Source organism: Diabrotica virgifera, chromosome 3 (assembly GCF_917563875.1).
Source record: "Diabrotica virgifera virgifera chromosome 3, PGI_DIABVI_V3a".
NCBI classification, from domain to species: domain Eukaryota; kingdom Metazoa; phylum Arthropoda; class Insecta; order Coleoptera; family Chrysomelidae; genus Diabrotica; species Diabrotica virgifera.
The window spans coordinates 18,102,185-18,125,278 of record NC_065445.1 but is presented as its reverse complement, the minus strand read 5'-3'; the positions used below and the strand labels follow the sequence as shown (position 1 = coordinate 18,125,278).

Sequence of the window (23,094 nt, the reverse complement as noted above, 5' to 3'; positions counted from 1 at the left end):
TGACTTGACTATATTGAAAATTTTCTTTCTTTCGTGTATTAAAACATTATGTTCTTTTCCACTCACTTGCTTGTATTTGTAGGTATCCATGTCTGATGAATTGGGAAGGGACGCAGGAGCTGTCAATGCCCTTCAACGCAAACACCAGAACTTCCTCCAAGACCTACAAACACTCCAATCGAACGTCCAACAAATCCAAGAAGAATCAGCTAAACTTCAAGCTAGCTATGCCGGTGATAGAGCTAAAGAAATCACCAACAGGGAGCAGGAAGTGGTAGCAGCCTGGGCAGCCTTGCAGATCGCTTGCGATCAGAGACACGGAAAATTGAGCGATACTGGTGATCTATTCAAATTCTTTAACTTGGTACGAACGTTGATGCAGTGGATGGACGAATGGACGCGGCAGATGAACACCAGCGAGAAACCAAGAGATGTTAGTGGTGTTGAATTGTTGATGAACAACCATCAGACACTCAAGGCTGAGATCGAAGCCAGAGAAGACAACTTTACGGCTTGTATTTCTTTAGGAAAGGAATTGTTGAGCCGTAATCACTATGCTAGTGCTGATATTAAGGATAAATTGGTCGCGTTGACGAATCAAAGGAATGCTGTACTACAGAGGTGGGAAGAAAGGTAGGATTTGTTTTTATTATATTTTCAAATTTAAAGTATAGAGTTTGTTTAGTATAGCAAGAACATTGTCTATTCACTCCAACATAGATTTTTCTACCCTAGCTCTTAAGCGCTGATTTCCTCGAAAGCGGCACCGACAAACTGCGTCCGTAGCACTCCGATGAATTACGTCAGATTGCGGTGAAAAATTCAAGGTTCTTCACTGCGGCAATGGAATGTGCAAACTCAGCAAGCGGTGGCTTCCAACGCATCCTTGGAAACCACCGCTATTATTTTGCATGGTACAGTTTTTTATGACGTCATTCATCGCAGTGTTATGGTCGCAGTTTGTCGACACCGCTTTCGAGGAAACCAGCGCTTTAGTCCAATCAAGATCTCTATCTTTTCTTATATTGTGATCTTGGTATTAGAGTGATGGAGACATCTGAGGTAAGTGTACGGCTGGAACTTCTGTAAGTTAAAATTAATCAAGATATTGGTCACTTCCGGTATAAATGAAACTGCTAATAGAAGGTCAAGGTATTTTAGATTCCAAGTGTAGGTCAAAAAACATTAAGTGCCATTTTTTTCAAATATTTCTGTATTTGGATGCGTGGTGTCTAATAACAAATTCATAAGTAAGCTTGTACTACTCACAGTATTTTCGTTTTTATTTAATTTTCTGCAAACTTTGAAACTTTATCAAAATAGATAGTCTAATCTTGATAATGAAAAAACCCTTATTCAGTATTGATGTGTACAAAAAATTTGATTAATTTTGATTGAAGGTCTAATAGAAGGGTAAGCTTTAAAAAAATTATTCAATATTGAGTATCTACCTTTCCTGGCATGGTCATAACTACCAATTTCACAAAAAATCAATTCAATTATAAAAATAAAGAAATCCCAAATCGTACAAAAAAGTGTAGCAGTAAAATATCACAACTAAACGCTGTCAAAACGTGTTACGAAATGCCAGCTGTCAAATTTATTTGGGGAGGGGCTAGTGCCAGATGACTTCACATATCACTATCTGCTTTAGGGACAAGATTCGGTCCTAAATGGTAGGTTTTTGAAATTTTTGTTTTGGTCAGCATTTTACGTGAAAAACTAGCGTTGTTTACTTGTGGTCCCATCGAATTCTCTAGTAGGTCATAGACAGGCAGCTATCGTAACACTATGAATTGTTTTGAAAGCGTTTTCAGTATTCTGAAACTAAAAGACCAAACTTATAGGGAATATCGAGAATATATTTACATTTGTTAAAAACTAATCTGTACAGAATTTCTTATTTATTTATTCTATACTTTTTCTAGATGGGAGAACTTGCAACTCATCCTCGAGGTATACCAATTCGCCAGAGATGCGGCCGTCGCCGAAGCATGGTTGATCGCACAAGAACCTTACTTGATGAGCCAAGAACTAGGACACACCATTGACGACGTTGAAAACTTGATAAAGAAACACGAAGCGTTCGAAAAATCGGCAGCGGCGCAAGAAGAGAGATTCAGTGCTTTGGAGAGACTGACGACGGTAAGTTATTATGTGTTTTGGTGGAATGGATGGGGCTATATTTCTTTTGCTCAGCTAGTTTATCTAAATTTAACATTATTTATAGTATATTTCAATACACTTCTATTTTCATCAATCCTTACGTTATATTTTATGTTACTCCTTTCATTACCGTGTTCTACTGTTTTGTAAGCTGATGTTTTGTCTCCTGGTTTTCTTTATAACATTTTTTCTCTGAATTATTAGATATCTACTAAAATCCTCTTAGTAGATTTCTTGTATTTGGCTGCCGCGAGTGGCTCAGATATAGTCACAATATGGAGGTGTTGGATCACTTTTTGCAGCATTTAAAGTCATTAATCGCATTTGGCCTATCAGCGCAGACTAGCGATTTCACGTAGCCCTACAAAAAATTGTCAAGTGGTGTTAAATCGCACCACCTTGGTAGCCAATTCACAAATCCAAAACGCTATGTGCTCAACAAACGTTTTCTTTAATAAATCGATTGCAACATGTGTTGCAGGACATGTTGCTCCATCTTATTGAAGCCACAGTTCCCCCACATAAAGCTGATTGAATTCAGGAACAAAAGTTATTGATCATGGCCTATTGCTATTTTGAGTAGGGACGAATGCAGTTCCCGGATAGTTATTTATTTTCATCGACGTATAGTCTTCTAATATAATAATTTTAAGCATGTAAACAACAATTTAAACTCAACCACTGTTTGGTTTTGCGGTAATTAGCGCAGGTACTCCAAAGTTCACTGAAGATGGACTGGTAAGTCCGAAAACGTCCATTATGAACAGCTATTGTAATCAATATATGGCGACACGCTTCATTTATTATTTTTTTATTTGCTAATTTTAAATATTCACTTTCTTTTCTAAACGAAAATAATATGGGTCATTTAAAATTCACATGTGTTTCGCTCCTAAAATACAAAACCAGATTGTATAAAATTAATGTTTTTTTCTGGGAAACAAATTACCCATTAAATAGTTACCTTATCAGACCTTAATAAATCACTTTTGAAATGCATTCGAAGACGCTGGGCCAGCCTCTTTATGCCAATAAATTAGTCTTTAAAAACCACAGACATGTGTTTTCAGTCAGTCGGTCCACAACAACGAGTCGATACACAACCCTCTCTGGGCCAAATAAAAATAATAACAACCCTCTTACGAGATATAAGCACACCTTTTTAACCAAAAATAAATAAATATTACTGTTCGTTGTTTTTACACTTATTTTAATTTAAGTTAATTGATTCCGTTATCCACCAACGGAACAAATCCATTTAGATTTTTAATTTTATTTATTAATTTAACACTTACACCAATTACAACAAAAGTTTTTTTACTTCGATGTTAAGTTTTTTAAAACGAATAAATTCTAAACTAGATTCTATATAAAAATAACTTATGAGCAGAAGAAATGTATTCCTCACAATGTTCCAATGTTTGTGTTTAATTTTGTGTTGGTTGTGGAATGTTCTTAATAGTTCAACTGATAATATATGAGAACTTTACACAACATAAATATTTGGTATAATATGTAGACTATTTTTTATTAAAGCAATATATCATTATTTAGCCATATTTTAACCACAATTTCAGTTCAAATACGTTTATTGTGACGTTTAGACTTCCACTTCGAATATCGTTTTCACAATACTTTTGATATTTGGTATTATGAGAAAGATGGGCGAAGTGGAAGTCGAAACGCCAAAATAGAGTGTAACTGTTATTGTTGTTGAAAAGAAAGAAGAAGAAGACTCCCTCCAAGGGGTTAAGACTACGATGGCCTTCGACACGATAAATAGAGGACATTAGAAAACGAGAGACAAAATGATGATAGCATTAAAGGAATGCTGATACCAAAGAAACTAAGTAAACTGAAAGAAATGACACTAGAAGAAATAAATGCAAGGATAAATTTTTAAGGAGAAATAACAAATACGTTTAATACAAACCAAGGAGTGAAGCAGGACAGCACTGTTTAACCTCGTACTTGAGTTAATACCAAGGGAGGCAAATATGAACAAGAATAGCATACATATACCTGCATATGAAAGTGGTATGATCGAAGCGAAGATCGGTGGGATATGAGCATTTTATCAATGAAATTCGATATTTTTAAAACATTCCAGAAGCCACTACAGATAAAATGTGTTAACAACCCATTAATCATTCAGAATTAGTCGACGGATATTAGTACAGTTAAAATAATTAAGAGGATAATGATTTAATGAGTGAAATTTAAAGTTTTTTCTACTTTAATGACAAAAAAAGCAAGCTCATTAACAGAACCCAATTAAAAATTATTTTGCCATTCATATTTGAAACATTATTTGGTTGAAAAATCTCATCTTTGTTGGCAAAAAAATATGTTAATTTGTCTGGACTAAATTACAGTTCTGTTTATTTTAAAAGGGATATGTTACTATCAACATTCACACAGTGTTGCCAAACTGAATTTTGTTATTTTGAGTGTAAATTTTCCCAGCTATTTCCGAGGGTACAATACCGAGGCAATTAATTGAACTGGAGGCTGAAGCCAAGAAACATGGATTAGAAATAATCAAAAATAAGATAAGATATGAAAGTAAGCAAAAAACAAGAACACAAAAATATACTTGAAGACAGACAACTTCAAATTTGGAAAAATGACTACATTCGACTACCTGGAAGTAGTAGTAAACTAGTAGTTACGATGGAAACAACTGGAAAATAAAGTATTATAAAGGGAAACCAAGCCTTCGGAAGAAAAAGAAAGACATTTAAAAACAGAAAACTAAGCATAAACACAAAATAAAGATATGCAAAATACTGTTACAGCCGATTATCACATACGCGATGGAAACAATAAGTAATGAACAAAAAGAAGAGCTGAAGAAGACTTGAATGGAGAAAGAAGATTAAGAAAGAAACAAAGTATCTTTCCCATTAATGTGAATAAACATTACTGATTTGCTTTATTGCTGTTTTTGTTTATTTTTATATTTTCTATTACTATATTTTATTGTCAACAGAAAATGTATACAAAATTTATAATGTATAGTAATAAATAGTAATATACAGTTAAATATAGTGAGACTGATTGGTCATATCTAATATATTTACAGTTGAACATCTTCATGGCTAAACACCGTTTTTCATTTTCCACTTCTTTATGCACTCAATGTCTTGCTTTCTTTTGTAGTTAGAAACTGGTGGAGGTTCGTTAAAACATAATACAGCACCGTTGCATGTAGATTTAGTTTGCAATTTTTGTTATGTTCCTCCTCAATGTACTAATCCCTCGCCCATTCCTGTACGCAACATGAGCGTTGCCTACACCCGCGAAACCGTCAATAGCATCGTTAGAGATGTGGATAGGTTTTATAAACCTTTTATGCCGTGCAGAAGAAACTTCACGTTCCATGGAGTTAATAAGTATTATCCGGAATGTCAGAAGAAATCGAAACAACACAGTTTCTTGCATAAGGCTAATCGTTCGGTTGTGGAAAAACGTCCAGTTAGGACGGAAAGTAGTTTAGAATCAAGTGTAGCTATTAAACCAGTATTTATGAAAAGTATATCTATGTACGAAAGTGACTATAATACATACAACTACACTCCGTACAATACAGCCGATTACAAGAGCATGAAGTATATCTGCCACGACTTGATAATGGCAGAAAGATACGCTTACTATGTTCAAAATAACATTCCTTTGAACAAAAGTAATAGAGATAGCGTAAATATGGACATATATGCGATGAATTTATCGAGTAAAGTAAAAAGAAGAGCGGAGAAAATAGGAATGGGTAGAGATAAGTCTTATAGAAAATCTTTTCCGTTGATGGCAGCCAAAGGTGATACGGTAAGTTGCATGCTATTCGAGGACAGTGACTAACAGATATATTTGCATGTATTGGTAATTAACACTGTGTTTTTTGGTCCTTATTGTGGTAATATGGAAATATTTGTGAATATTTCATGCCAAAAATCTATATTCCTGAATCATTTTTACGAGTTTTTGTGTAATTATGTCATTTATATTGTTTTAAAAACTCTACCATGAAGTAAAACCACTTCTATGTAATATTTAATAAAATGTTAAAAAACCCAATGGATTGAATAAAATACGTTCATTCAGAACGTTTTCGGACCTATCAGTCCATCATCAGTGAATTCATATATACTTGCTAACTAGCCCCAGAACCAAACAATGGTTGGACTTATAATTCAATCTACATTATAGTATTGTAAAATTGGAAAGGCTAAACGTCGATGTTAAAAGAGTTTCTCCTAAGGTTCTCGTTTAGAGTTTCACCATGTTCCCGGAGGTATTCTTTTAACATCGGCGTTTAGCCTTTCCAATTTTACAATACTATAATGTAGATTGAATTATAAGTACAACCATTGTTGGGTTCTGGGGCTAGTTAGAATATATGAATTCACTGATAATGGAATGATAGGTCCGAAAACGTTCTGAATGAACGTATTTTATTCAATCCATTGGATTTTTTAACATTTTATTAAATATACCTATTACATAGAAGTGGTTTTACTTCATGTTAGAGTTTTTTAACTATATGGTATACAGCCAACCCAGGGAACTACCCCTTTTAGTTTATATTGTTTTCTGTTGACCTGAATGTATGAATCTCTGTATTTTTACTTAATAATGATCTTATTTTTTGCGCATATTACCAAAATAAGGTACCAGATTTGGAATATTAATCTTCAGTTACTAAAACTAATTTGAGTATAGCATGCACTCATTTGAAACGCCATCAACATCATAATTATGTTATGTTGGGATTATAATATTTTGTTTATTCTGTCTAAATCGAAATCCAACAACACACAAGAAAGATAGAAAAACTGCATCTATAAAATATCCTAATGCAACAATTTCTACGTGGGAGAAACCGCAAGGCCACTAAATGTCAGGATAAACGAGCATAAAACATACATCAAGAACAGAGACTTGAACAAATCCCAGATATGCAAACATGCCTAGGACAACGAGCACAAGGTACGATGGAAAGATGCATCAATAATCATGAAAGAAACATAGGTACGTGAAAAAGAGAAAAGTCGTTGAAGCAGCTTTCGCCCTATTTAAAGAAGAAAAATGTGTAGCAAACCTTTCAGCAGAATGTACTAAATCCTTATCAGGAAACTTACAGCTGAGGCCTTATGTTTCTCAGCAGGGGATATGCTTGTCCCTTTGGGGTAGATCTAGACACAAGCAGCAAGTCACCACTGCATTAAATGAAACATGTAGAATAACTACCGGCCGTATGAAATCTACTCCTATACCCTTCTGTACCAGGCAGCAGGATTGGTATTACCAGAAGACTGTATATGCTACTTGCAACATATGGAGAAGCAGTGGCGGCTGGTCAGGGTCGGCAGTGTCGACCCACACATTTATGGACACATTATAGATTTTTTAAATATTTAATTTAATCAGAGTTGATGATATTCGTTTCTGTGAAATAAAAAAATATCTACGAGATAATAGAGACTAAATTTTATTCATTGTTTTTAAAAGAATTCGATCGATCTGATATGCTAAGTGATCCCTGTGCGCTGTTCGTAAGAGACTTTTCAAATTAATGATCCTATAGCCATGCACCCTATTGCGATAGGCCCGCTTCGGCAAGCCGTCCCCAGATTGACGATTTGCTTGTAATAAGAAGCTATGGAATATTAGCCGATAGGCAACCAATTATACATTCCCCGTATTCATTTGAATGGCAAGTCAGGCAGATACCAATCTGCCGATCGGTGATCTTAAAACGGCAGCAAAGCACGTACCTTGCTAGTGCGCCCGGGATAAAACTATGAAATAAGTAGTTTTACGTCTTTTAATTATTTATATTCTAGTTTTTTTAAGTTGCCAGGAATTACCATTTAGGGGACAGGATGAATCGGAGCATTCGTTAAATCAAGTTAATTATAGAGAACAAATAAAATTGTTTAACAAATACGAAAGAATCAATTAGTAGTTACATTTTGATCCTTTTCGGTAGAAGTAGATGAAACTACTGATAGAGGTAACATGTCATTCACAATTATCAATTGTTCTTCGATACGCGTTACGTCTAATATTTATGAGAGGTTTTTAGGTTTTCAGACGTGAGTAGAAACTATAAGACAGAATATATTTTTGGTGTTTTAAAGGACAGATTAGAATTTTTTGATATCAAAAATAAATTGGTAAGGGCAAACTTATGACGGCGCTGCCTTGATGTCCGGTGAATTGTATGGTCTCAAGGGAAAACTTTTATTATTACGCCCCAGCTTTATTTACTCACTGTCGAAAAATTTTCAAAATATCTATTAGACAAGTTCATTAAAAATTATCCATCATTCTTTAATAAAATAAAATAAGGAAATGAAATTTTATATGTTGATTCAAATATTTTCGGAAGGTGGGATAAGTTACAAAATATGTATAATTTTATATACTGCAATTCATTAGGTACAACAAACTGTTCCCGAAATTAATAAATTCTTGTTCTCAAATGTGGGCAAATTCTGCCTCAAATAAACGGGATTTCTCTTGTCTCAAAAGAATCAAAACGTATTGTCGAAACACCATGAAACAGAGAGAATGTCAAGCTTGTCTTACATGTCAATAGAAAAAAACTTTTAAAATCTTTCCAAAGAGCAATAATAACTTTTACAATGACGTTATAACCCATTTTGCTACTTCGAAACAAAATAGACTAGAGTTAATTTATAAACAGGTTAAGGTTCTAAATTTATAGGAAAAAACAAAAAAAAAGATCAAAAAAATAAAAAAAACAAAAACCTAAAATCTCCTATGGAATTGAAGCCTTTTAATTAGATGGCATATCTATCTGAGAAGACAAAACCTTGCCGACCCTGTCCCTAAAGCCACGAGCCGCCACTGGCGAACACTCAACCGCATACGTACCGGCGCCGGCGTTGCCCCTGTAAACCAGAATCTCATTAAATGAGGTATAAAGTCAGATAACGACGCACTTTGTGAATGTAGGGAAATACAGAATGTGGAGCACCTGAGTGTAAGCAGACTTTGTCCATTACAGTGTACCCTCGATGATTTATGGCTCGCAAATACAAAGGGTGTAAAGGTAGTCCGATATTGGGCAGAAAAACTGGAGTCGGATTCAGACTCGAAACTTGTGGAGCAGATTGTGGCAAACTTTGGTTGCCAATATTTCTTAATTTTCAAGCGTGTTTTGTTGGGTTTTGACCTCATTTCCGGTTAAAAAGTTGTTATGATCAGAAGTTTGGCGAAAATGACTCAAAATTAATAAAATGGTATATCAATCGACGCAAGAAGAGTTCAAATATCTACTTCCGGTCACGTTATGTAAAAACCAAGGACTTTCGAGGTCCAAATGCTTATTTATATAGCGATAACCATTTCTTTGTGGTGTGTAATAATATATTTAACTCATGTCTATTTTACAGTTCGAATTGAGAGAAATAAAGAGGAAACAAGAAGCTGCCCAGGCCGAAGAACGCGCTAGACAAGAAAAGGAAGAAGCTGAACGGTTGGCAGCAATCGCTGCCTCGCAACCTAAAGAAATCGAAACAATGGTAACTGACAGACCAGATGCTGGATCCCCTGCTGCTGAAGAGAGACCAGGTAAGATGAATTTTTTTTAAAATTTATATCTAAATCTGAGAGTAAAGCATTTGTTTTATATTTCGATGAAAAGTACAGAACTATGTTTAACAAATCATTATAGTAAAGTTATTTGAAAATAGAATTGTGATTGCTAAAAAATATCTTTAACAAAAATTAACACTTTCAAGTCCACCGACACGGCTCCCGTGTTGACACTGTTATCAATCAGGTGCCACCGACACGCCTACCGTGTTTACATTTCTACATTTTTCCAATGACTGTATAAATGGGCATATGGGACAAATATCTGATATTTGCACGGAGCTGAAGGTGTTAGAGAGAATAACGAAAACCTTTAAAGGGGTAAAAAATTATTAGTAAAAGGAAAGATCGTTGAAAACAGAGGACTAGGAAGGACAAGACTATCGTGGCTAAGAAACATCCGACAATGGACAGGGCTAAATTTTGAACAACTAATAAGAACAGCTGAAGACAGAAAAAAGTTTGCAATTGTTGTACATACAAGGAGTGAAGTACATATATTATATGTATAAACTCCACAAACACTACAATTGGCCTTTGCATGAGTTAATTAATGTGTTAATGTTTAATTAATTTAATTTTACTACAGATACCTATGGAAACCATAATCAGAATAACTTACCATTACTCCTTTTATTTGATGTCTTCAATAATAACTTCTCTATTTATTTGGTCCAAAGAATTTCCATCATAGAAATAAATATTTTTATCAGTTTTAAAGACTCTCTTTATCTCGGTTTTAACAGAATAGGAACATAATTACAGCATCACAGGGGTTGTTAGTATTTTCGATTTTAATTTTACATTCTTCTTTGTAAAAATAGTTTTCTGCTTGCTTTATTTCCATTTTACTGATTTAAGAAAATAATATCACGTTCACAGCACATAATAATATAATTAATATACATAACTACCTATTATTAATATGAAAATAAATTAGTAAATTAACCAAAACAACAATTCCCAAACACAACCTCACAAAATTCACGACCAATCATAGCAAACGTATTCACTGTCATCGGATGCGCACGGGAAACTGAATTTTGGTCGACTTCGCGCACATTCCCAAATTGGAACATCGAAAACAACGTATTTTTCGGGGAGTGAGCTTACTGATTCCTCCTATACTGTGCCAGTACTATAATAACAGCTTATATAAGTGTTACATGTACTTGCGTTGGCCAATTTTTTTGTGACACGGCGACAGAAAAATACAACGTGTTTTATACAGTGCGTCCATAAAGTAACACATAAATTCATTATTTCGTAAACCGGAGACTTTAAGGAAAAAATCCCGAAACAGGTCGATTTTTATTTTTAAATTACGATTTTTTGGTATACATATCATACTAGTGACGTCATCCATCTGGGCGTGATGACGTAATCGATGATTTTTTAAAATGAGAATAAGGGTCATGTAATAGCTCATTTGAAAGGGTATGTAATTCTCTATTCAATAATATAAACATTAATATAATTATTTATACAGTGTGTCTAAAAAATGTTTTTTTTAAATTAAATTAATTGCTACAAAAAGATGAATGTATGTAATTTGTTTAATTCTAAATATATTTTATTGGTGCCAGAAAACATAAAAATGTTTTATTTAAAAAACAAACATTGATTTTCGCTTAAGCGTAATGTTAAACTTCCAAGAGGCAGGTGGTTGGCAGCTCTAACATTGAATTTAAGCGAAAAGCAATATTTATGATTTGTTAAATAAGCATGTATTCCTGTTTTCTGACAAAAGTAAAACGAATTTTGAATTAAATAAGTTACATACATTCTTCTTTTTGTCTCAATTAATTTAATTAAAAAATTCTTTTTGGACACCCTGTATAAATAATTATGTTACTGTTTGTATTATAAATAGAGAATTAAATACCCTTTCAAATGAGCTATCACATGACCCCTACTCTCATTTAAAAAAATCATCGATTACGTTATCAAGCCCAGATGGATGACATCACTAGTATGATATATATGCCAAAAAATTGTAATTTAAAAATTAAAATCGACCTGTTTCGGAATTTTTCCTTGAAATCGCCAGTTTACGAAATAATGAATTTATGCGTTACTTTATGGACGCACTGTATGTTCGTTCATGGATAATCTTTCATTTTTCCTACTGTATCTCTTTTACTTCTAGAATTTCTGTTAACTCTATACCAAGCTGAAAAGGATCTTAAATATAAAGAAGTTCAAAATTATAGAGCAAGGATCGTGAAGAATGGAGAGCAATTGTCAAGCTGTGGGTCTAAAAGGCCTCCTTTAGCGTTATAATATATGATTTTTTTTTAAAGATACTTCTAAAGAAAGATATGCGCTTTAGTTTTCATTGAGTTTTTTACTAAAAGATTTTAAAAAAGTTACTTATAAATGTCTGTACTTTTCATTTGTATGTGAACAATGTATGTTAAAATATGAAAATTTACATATTGATTAGATGTTGTTGGATGAAAATTGTGATAATTCATATATTCGTACCATTATGACTTCATCATTTGATGAAAAACGCTTTCCACCCATGAATTTTTTTACGTATTGAATCAGATGAATGTCACTTGGGGCCAAATCTGGTGAACACGGTGGATGCTCCAATAATTCGGCCTTTAATTCATCAAACCGAATTTTTTTTCACGTTTTTTTTCTTCAGCTGGTCTAAAAGAATACAATAATATTTAGAATTTACCGTTTTAGCAGTTTGTAAGCATTCCACAAACAAAGTTCCTTTCGCATCCCAAAAAACTGTTACTAATACCTTCTTAGCCGATTTCTGGACACGAACTCGTTTCGGAGTCAAAGAACCAGGTTCATACTACTCTCATCAGCCTCCTGTTTTTAATTCAGGATCATGGTGACAGATTCAAGTCTCATCCATAGTGATGAATCGACGCACAAAATTTACTTTATCCTTTCGAAAATGCTCTAAATGTTGCTGAGAAAGTTGCATTCAAATGCGTTTTCGTTCCATTGTTAGCGAATGCGGCACCCATTGTAAACACAGCTTTACTTATATTACTTACACTGCCCATTGATTCTTTTTCAGTCTCTTTCAGTCACTCGACGATTTTCCAATACGATGTCCTGTATTTTTTCTACGATTTCTGGTGTTGCTGCTGTTCTTGAACGTCCCTGACGTGGATCGTCTTCAAAGCTTGTACGACCACGTTTAAATTCAGCAACCTATCTTTCTACTGTTTGAAGTAGACTTGAAGGCCAAGAGTCCTTATAAAGTTTCAACATTCGTTCATAAATTTCTTTTGCTTTTAAACTTTCCAAATTTATAAAATTCAATACGATACTTGATTCCCTCCATTGTAAAAAAATATTGTGATACGATACTTAATGGCTTTTAAACAAATAATGAATTCACAGATTGAAATGAAACTTCACATACTTTCATATAAAAAGTGTACCGATGTAACAACAAAAATTAAGCTAGTAGCAACGCCCTCTCGTATCGAACCGCAAAACTTATTGAACAGCCTTGTATTAATTATTATCCACAAAAAATTTTTGTCCGTCAACGTTTTTTTATGCTTTCCACTTTTCCATTGAGACGATTTCCATTCAGAATAGTTAACACTTTTTACAACTTCTTGGTGAAGACACAACCAATTTCAGATTTTCTAACCATAAAAAAATTTGTTCGCTATAACATTATTAAAAAATCTCACGAAGTGACAGCTCGATAATTACTTTCCTTTCAATTTTTTGAATGATCTCATAAGCATAAGAATCATACGTTTTCATCCAATAATATTAAAGTTCTATTTCAAATAATTTTGAAATAAATTTTTTACATTATTTAAATAAAAACAAAATTTATGCGTTAAATATAAACATTTTGTGATAAAAATTAACGCAGCCGGAGAAAGAAAACGTTCTTCTGTCAAAGCTGCTTCGCCGGGTGAAGGTAATGCTGTATTCTTGTCACATATGTATATAGAATGTCACCCAATTATTCAAGTGTGTGTCAATGTTTTCTACAATGCTAATTTTTGTCTATGAAACGCGGAAAAACGAAATAGTTATACTAGACATACAAAAAAATACAAAATATACCTCTGATACACTGATAGATCTTTTAACACTTCACTGGTCACTGGATACTTTGAAGGGTATATCAAAAAAATTTCAGCTTATGTTAATCTTTTGCAGTAGAGCACAAAAATACTAAAGATGACACAGCAAATGGTGGTTGTTTTCACCATATATTTGCCATTTGATGACGAATAAATGGATGAAACTGCTTTCCAGAGGTTCCACCTAAGGTTGTCGTGTGGAACCATTATTTGACACTGTGTCAACTCGCTATTTTTGATCATCTTGAAAACGAGAGATAAAGAAGGAATAAAAAAAACAAGGGATTAAGAGAGAATCACTAAATAAAAGGACAGTGCCTATCTCGCTAGAGGAACCTGGCAGTACAAATAAACATTTAGGTTATACTTGTTCTCTTCTGGACTGGGATTTTAAAACGCAATTTTCAAAGTAGCAGATAAATCCTTATGAAATTCGTATAATATGCGGAGGGACAAAAAAATCCTACAATATTACCAAGCGTGACAAAAAATAAATAAATAAAAAAAAGTAGATCAAAAACGTTTTTCATAGATTTTGAAATTAGTGTTGGGTAACAAATTGATAGACACTATGAATATCACACACCCCCTATAATTCTTTAATAGTTTAATATATAACAGGTGATGGTTTCTATTGCTTTAGTCGATTTATTAAAAATATTTAAAACAGACCGCACTTTTGTACAGAACTGCACAAACTAATGGTGAATACTATTTTTACACAATAATCAAATACTTATATATTAAATATATTGCGTTTGGACTAATAATCACTACTCAATTTAATAAATTTCAATAATTGGAAAGAATTGCGGTTTTCTTTCAAAACTAGATCCTGAAGTAGAACCAAGGTGACCAAGGATACCCAGACTAAACTGGAGATGGGTAGGACACATAGCTATAATGACAGATGGGCGATGAACATAGAGGTTATTGAAATGGAGACCAAGGGAAGACAAGAAAGGCGTCGGTCGACCACCTACACGATGGACTGGCAATTTAACAAGGCTAAAAAAGACTGGATGGACAAGTGGACTTGAGGCTGGATGATGATGATGAGATCCTTTATAGTTGAAGGAAAGACAATAGTAAAGGGTATGCCGTTACGGCGTTTTTGGTGGAGGCGTCTCATGTTATTTCTTATAATAAAAGCATTAAAAACGCTAAGGTCCAATCTGCTCATTTTTGGATCGTTTTGTCGTGGGGGTAAAAGCAAATGTCGGATCATGTCGTATGAGAGGTCTTTGAAAAGAATCTAGCTCAAAAAGTATAAAAAATTAAAGGTTGGAGGTTAGAAGAAGGATTCCAAAAGGGGCATTAGGTATGTAGAGCTCAAACGGCTTAACGTACAAGGGCATGCGAGGTGTCACATGATAGGATTTAACGAATACAATGTATTGAAAAAGAAAAAGTAATTTTATTTTCTGAAACAAGAACTATTTTCCGCCATTTCCGTTTCTTAAGTAAACAAAAATTATGACTAAAAGATGATGGCTGCCGTTATTGTACTAGTTTCCATCTCTTCAAGTCACTTAACTGTTTTTATTTGAAAATCAAGATTATGATACAAAAAATTAACGCCCGACTGACTACAATCAACTCAAAATAGATGCCGATCGATTGGGCTGTGTTAGTGATTCCCCTAATTCATAAAATATTTAATACTGTGGATTTGTGTTTTTTGGTTAAATTCTATTTAAGAAGATATATTCGGAAAATTACAGAAACCGTGATTTTTTCCACTGTTACAACAGCAAATTGTTCAGAAAACGTGGTGCTTACTAGTCCAATGCTTATATACAAAGAATGTCCCAAACTCAATGTCATGATTAATTTAATACATAACGTAAATAACGAGCAATTTACTGTTTCGCTGTTACCAAAAATTGAGCAAGAGATATTCTTTAGAATTTATAAGATGTTAACACGTGATGCAAGAGGCATCAATTTCCTCTTTTATTAATCAAAAATAATAAGTTGATGGTACTATATCTGCATTTTGATACTACGCATACTTGCTTGATATATTCTTGGTGTTTTGTTAATATCTATCGCTGGTAAGTAAAGAAATTGATTTAAAACTGCATGGGCATGCTATTTTTAATACAAGCTTTGTCTATTAACTCAGCTATTACAATATTAATTCATAATGTTGTAGATGAAATACCTACAACTAGATATTCTTCAACGCTTTATGCCAATGTTTGGGTGAATGCTTAATCATATCATTACTTTCATTCATCCATCAAATCTATCTCATTTTTTTCTGAAAATACAAGATAGTTTATTCTTTCGAAACATGTATATACGTATCTCATTAAAAAATGTCACGTGTATTCGAGTGTCTTTTTCCTTGTGTAATGAGTTGTTGGCCTATATTTATAGATTCTTTTATTAGACCAGTAAGGATCTGCGAAAAAACGTCTATTTTTGGATGTGAGAGGTGGCATTCGGATTTTTGCAAATAAAGTTAGGTGACACCTTCCGTAATAATAATTGACTTATGCTCCTTCTCAAATATGCCCGGAACATTAATAAAAAAATGCAAATATTTAAAAATTTCGAAAAACATCGATTTTTTTCTGCTTTCTTTGCTTATAACTTTAAAACGATTCGTTTTGGAACAAAGTCGTAGAGAAATAAAATAAAGATAATTGAATTTTGTATGATATACGACTGGTAAAAAATGTCTTAAGGTATTACCTTTTCTGCAATATAGCAATAAATACTAAATAAGGGGGCAAAATAAGTCTGTTGTTATTCAATATTTTTTAACCACTTTGGTGGCACTTAGAACCTTAGTAATTCGCTTAGGAAATTTTTTGTAACATACTTAAATCGTGTACCAAATTTCATTAAAATCGACCTAATAAATTTTGCATAATAAATTTGCAATCTAAATGTTTTTAAAATAGTTCAAATTTTTAAAAATCTTTCTGAACAAAAAGTAGACCATTTAGAAGTTGGCTAATTTTTTTTTGCATATAAAGAGGTGCTCTACCTATCTAATACACTTTACAAAATTAAAATCGGATTATTTAAGGGGCCCAAGCAATGTTTTAAATTTATAAACAATTTTTTGGCTTATAAACAAATAGCTTTGTTTAATAATAAAAAAATTAATTTTTAGCAATGCAAATAATTAAACCCGGTATAATTTGACTTAAACTTTCAAATGATGTCAGCAGAATTGCTATTTTATTTTTTAATCAAACGTTATTCGCGTTCAAAAATTGCAATTTCTCGACTTTTTGAAAGTTCCACCGCGTTTATCTCGAAAACTATGCATCCTACAAAAAAACTTGTAAGAACATTTTTTGCTTAGAATTACCCAAGAAATACAGAAAAAATGTTTTATTTTGCGAAAAATCGATTTTATGTAATTCCTCAAGTTCTTTGTTTATAACAATCTTATCGACATCCGGATCATCTGTTACCCAAAAAATTCGTTTTCTACGGGTCAAAATACATAAAAAAAAACTTGGGTAAGTCCATCTAAATAAGTAGCACCCCCTCCTGGCCACAGCACTAATTTGTTTATAAGCCAAAAAATTGTTTATAACTTTAAAACATTGCTGAAGCTGCTTAAATAATCAGATTTCAATTCTGTAAAGTGCATTAGATAGGTGAAGTACTTCTTTATATGCAAAAAAATTGACAAATCTTTGAATGTTCTAGTTTTTGTTGTGCAAGATTTTAAAAAATTTTAATTTTTTAAAAAAAGTTTAGATTGCAAAATTATTATGCAAAATCTAGTAAGTCAATTTTAATTAAATTTGGTGTACGGTTTTAGCACATTACAAAAATTTTCTAAGTTAATTAGGAAGGTTCCAAGTGTAACCTAAGTGATGGAAAATCATTGAATAAGGACAGGCTTGTTTTGCCCCCTTATTTTATATTTATTGCTATTTTGAAGCAAGGGTGATAAATTAAGACATTTTTACCCAATCGCATCTGAGAGAAAATTTAATTATCTTTGTTTTATTCCTATAGGACTTTGTTCTAAAATGAATAGTTTTTAAGTTATAAGCAAAAAAATTAGAAAAAAAACGAAATTTTTTGAAATTTTTAAATATTTTATTTTTTTTTTATTAATGTTCCGGGCATATTTGAGAAGGAGCATAATTCAATTATTATTAACGAAGTTATCACCTAACTTTATCAGCAAAAATCTGAATGCCAGCTCTCACATCCACCTAAAAACAGATCCTTACTGGTCTATATATCTGTGTACTGGCAGTAAGTTTTGTATCAGTTCATGAGCTTATGACTACGGTCCGATAAGTACGTAACCTCACCGCTCGATGACTCCACTATCATACTTATTTCAGCCGAATCGAACTCGTACTTTTGTGACTTACACAATGACAACACACCGGCTCACACCTCCGCAGTTTCCGTGGCCAAATTTGTCGTATTGTGCTACGAACTGCTGCCCCATCCACAATATTCTCCAGATTTGTTCCCGTGTGACTTTTTCCCGTGCAAAGTGTTTTTTCGTCACTTTTCCAAAAAATTTATTTTTCTTTTGTAGGCCGATTAGTTATCAGACTGCTTGCGTATAACATCCTTATATAAAATTTGGACATATCAAGCTTGTACTGAAATTTTTGTAAAATACTTTTTTTCCTCATTCATCATTTTTTTCTTCTCTATGAGCTATATCTCTAGAATATGTTTTAATAATTACTTCATTGATATAAAAAGTCTTTGCTGTATCATATTTGCTTTCTAACTATTGGTGTATTACTTCTATTGACAGAAAAACCTTCGTCTATTGACTTACTGTATATTTTGCTTGTAAAGATTATCGTTAAAATTATTTTTGAATTGCTTATTAAAGGTGGGCTTGCTTCTGGTAAAAATTATTTTCCTTCCTGTATTCCTGAGATACAGAATACCTAAATCCCAACAAAATATTTATACAGGGTGATTCTTTGGAAATTCCAATCACTCGTTTGTGAGAAAATTAGATGGGATTAGATAGGATGGGGGAGGGTTAGATATGCCCAATTAATTATTTGATTAATAAGCTGTGATTGCTTGCATTTAGCTATCCTATAGCTATTAATTTTTGTTATAAACAAAATTCATTTATATCACGTCAGATTTTTATAAAATACTTTTTTCTTTTTTAAATCGAATTAAACCATAAATATTTTATTTGAAAGTGTCTACAATATAAATATAGTTTTATTTGTTATTAATATTTACACATTTTTCTGCATGATTTTTAACGCATGAGCATGTTCTGTAGTGCATGAAGAACGGCATACAAGACCTCAGACTTTGCCCTCTACGCCTGTGCAAACGACACCGAAGTCAGGTACCACTCCTCGTTCACAAACACGTAAGTATTGATAATGCTGACACGAATTTATCATTTTTTTACTGGTTATTCTTTTATATTGAATTTTGACGTAAAAATATTTGTGTAGTATGTGAAATATAAAATATTAATATGCCAAATCTTCAAGTTACTAATGGGACGTGATTTCACTACCAATGATTCAGTCACGGTGATTTATAAATCACCGATAACTACCGTTCCTGGCTAACTTCGATAACCGTGATCAGTGACCAGATATATCAGATATAAATTTCACGGTCACCGTCTCACAAAACGTCTTTATATTATATATTACGATATTCTCGGTGAACGTGATTGGGGAACGGCGATTAACATCGGGAAATTTACCAGACGTGAATTTTAGGAATTGTAAAATACGAGGTATTTTATGTTATTATGTGTACCAGGTCATCATCATTCTCTTTGCCTTATCCCTATGCGGGGTCGGCTTCCCTAATTGCATTTCTCCACACAATTCTATCTTGGGTCATATCAATGTTAATCCCCTTTACCAACACGTCCTGCCTTATCGTCTCCCCCCAGGTCTTCTGTGGTCTTCCTCTCCTACTCCTTCCAGGAATCTGCACTTCAGCTATTCTTCGTATTGGGTGATTAATGTCTCGACGTTGAACATGACCAAACCATCTTAACCTATGCTCTCTCATTTTGGCATCAATTGGTGCCACACCTAGACTTCCTCTAATATACTCATTTCTAATTTTATCCTTCTTTGTCACTCCACTCATCCATCTAAGCATTCTCATTTCCACCACATGCATTCGTTGTTCCTCTTTCTTTTTCAATGCCCAACAATGCAACATTATGTATACCAGGTATTTTATGTTATTATGTATACGAGGTATTTTATGTTATTATGTAATGCGTATTTAATGATTAACTATTTAGTGGGAAATATTTTTAGCGTATTTAATATTTTTTTCATTCTAGAAAACAGTCTTAAAAATTAATAAAAAAATTTACTTGAAATTCTAGAGTCATTTGTAGTTTATTTAAAGAGGAAGCTTTGTCAAGAAAGTTTTCTAGTGCTTTTTAAATGGATTACTTTATTGTTATTAGTATTGTAAATTTATGCTATAAGTTAAACATCTAGTTAGTTAAACATATTCAATAGCAGCAATATATTTTCATAGTAATATATACTATGTTTTCATAGTAATACATAATATAATACTATCTAACAAAGAGTAATTGCGATCGTGTTGTTTAGTTTACAGTTATTGTGACCTCCTATTACTATACATAAAAGAAGGGTGATCACGCTCACTGTTTAAAATCACCTTATTCAAAATCCACGGTCACTGATCACGGCGTTATTTAAAAATCACCACATTCACCATCACTATTCAAGTCATGACTACGTAGTTCGGAGAGTCACTGGTATCCAAAGTAGATGGAGCCTACTTCGTAGTGGGAAACATTTTAGTAATACCCCTCTCTGTCTTCGACCATATCTATAGCCTACTATTATATGATGAGATACCCGTAAATAGAAGATGACAGTAGCATTTTCACACAGAAAGAGACAAGAAGCAATATTAAGCAATAATAACGAAATAATTATAGATACAGAAGACAAACTGGAGAGATGGAAATGATACAAGCAGCCACTTTTTGACAACTATAGACCTTGTGCTCACCATCCACAGGTGATCGAATAAATGCAAAAGGTCCAAAAATAGCCAAAGAAGTTATTCATGCAGTAAAACGTCTGAAAAATGGAAATTTCACCGGTCCAGACAATATTAATGTCGAAGTACTTAAATTAATTGCAGACAATGAAAGTAAAAGCCTCTACTGATAACATCACTCTTTAACGAGATATTCAGAAATATGAATTAGTCTGAATTACATTGGAAGATAAGGTACAGGACAAAAGATCAGTAGGAAAACGCCAAAACTCGTGGCTGAAAGACTTAAGGAGATTGTTTGACCGTTCATCCGCAGAAATCTTTCATGCAGCAGTTTCCAAATAAATTGTGAATTTACTGAATACAATTAAGTATTTTCTATGGGAAATAAGCCACAATTTTACTAAAAAATGAATATATGAACGTTTCGAAGCCCAAATCGGGTTTCGTTGTCAAAATACAAAATACTATTAAAATAAACAAAAATGTTGTTGCTAAGTAAAAAAAAATTCTTCTAATAATTTATTTAATCTGACTCATTTATATTGGCAATTCCGACGTATATTATACATTTTAAAGTAGAAGACTTTAAAATGATATCGCCAATATTTATGAGTTGCGTTCCTGGGACGACTTTACTAAAAGATAGTTCATTCGATTACATGAAATCAATCCCAACTCAAGAATATCCGTCGCAAAAAAATCATAGCATGTGATTTTAAAAAGACAACCAAATGCAACGATGACAGTAAAATTCTCGCGTTAGAGATTCCATAGTAAATCACGAGGGAAAACCAGGAAAAAACCTCGTGATACTATCCCGACATCGTAAGTATTTGGTCTTACATTTAATTTACTTTCAAAAAACTAATACCAAATTCTGACTTTAATATGTTTAAACTATAAATAATATTAATAATACATAGATATACAATAAGTAATACTAAAATATAAAATTTGTACTAACTCGACTATTGACTTTAATTGTGGTATTTTCTTTCTATTGACTTCCTCTTTCAGTATGGGTATCCACATCCTACTGCATTCCACCGAGGAATTTGCGACACAATTGGTTTCGTTTAGCATAATTAGAGCCGCTTCTTTGATTTTTCTCTTTTTACTATCTGTTTCTATCAGGATCTCTATTTCAGGATTTCTATCACATGCTATGATTTTTTTGCGACGGATATTCTTGAGTTGGGATTGATTTCATGTAATCGAATGAACTATCTTTTAGTAAAGTCGTCCCAGGAACGCAACTCGTAAATATTGGCGATATCATTTTAAAGTCTTCTACTTTAAAATGTATAATATACGTCTGAATTGCCAATATAAATGAGTCAGATTAAATAAATTATTAGAAGATTTTTTTTTACTTAGCAACAACATTTTTGTTTATTTTAATAGTATTTTGTATTTTGACAACGAAACCCGATTTGGGCTTCGAAACGTTAATACATTCATTTTTTAGTAAAATTGTGGCTTGTTTCCCATAGAAAATACTTAATTATAAAAATGCCACAAGGAAATAGCTTCAGAACAACATTTCTGAATACAATATACAATTTTTAGTATTGGATTCATTAGAATCTTCTGATATTTTTTAGTAGCCAAATACTTACGGTAAACATAGGGGATATGACACACGGATGAAATTGGGTGAAATAAAACTTCTGCCTATACAATTGACATGGTGTTAGAGAATTTAACATCAAAAGTGAAGTGTCCACAACGAACAGTAAATTTTGGCATGATTTTCTTAATTTGTTCCATTTTGACAATGCCGATGTCTTCAGCTAATGGAGAAACGAACTGAACCTTTCCTTTCTTCATGAAATTAACTCCTCGTCATCATTATTGATGCTAATGACTACGTCCACATAATATAATGGTTTGTTCTTTACTGGAAACTCAACCAATACGTAGTCGTCGTAGTTTCTTTCACTTTCTGCGCATTCGAGGAAATCTTCCTACGATTTCATCATCGGAAGATTTTTCGTTCCACTTGTCCCCAGATGGTGATGGAATTCTTCTTCTAGTAACATCTTACTTTTCGTTGGCTTTCAAAGTTTGAATGTCTTCTGTCTTTTCAATTTTGATTGCCATTTGGCCTTCTTAGCTTCTATATTTTCAGGCGTTGTCAAACGTTGAGCATGTTGTTTGTTTTTCGCTACAGATGAGCATCACATTTTGGCAATGGTGACCAAATTTGTAGGAG

General features: G+C 33.0%; 1 protein-coding gene across 12 annotated transcripts in view; it reads left to right on the top strand.

The window, feature by feature from the left end:
• Window positions 1-23,094, top strand: part of LOC114328660 (spectrin beta chain) — a 157,295-nt gene that overhangs the window by 122,142 nt on the left and 12,059 nt on the right. For 4 of the 12 annotated variants that reach the window (XM_028277610.2, XM_028277580.2, XM_028277588.2 and 1 more), the window contains 5 exons: window positions 83-633; window positions 1,929-2,145; window positions 5,329-5,991; window positions 9,588-9,765; window positions 19,135-19,227. In XM_028277610.2, the coding sequence (XP_028133411.2) occupies window positions 83-633; window positions 1,929-2,145; window positions 5,329-5,991; window positions 9,588-9,765; window positions 19,135-19,227 (1,702 nt within the window). Of the gene's footprint in view, window positions 1-82; window positions 634-1,928; window positions 2,146-5,328; window positions 5,992-9,587; window positions 9,766-13,660; window positions 13,709-19,134; window positions 19,228-23,094 lie in introns of all 12 variants that reach the window. The other 8 variants (XM_028277647.2, XM_028277633.2, XM_028277626.2 and 5 more) reach the window with 5 other exon arrangements.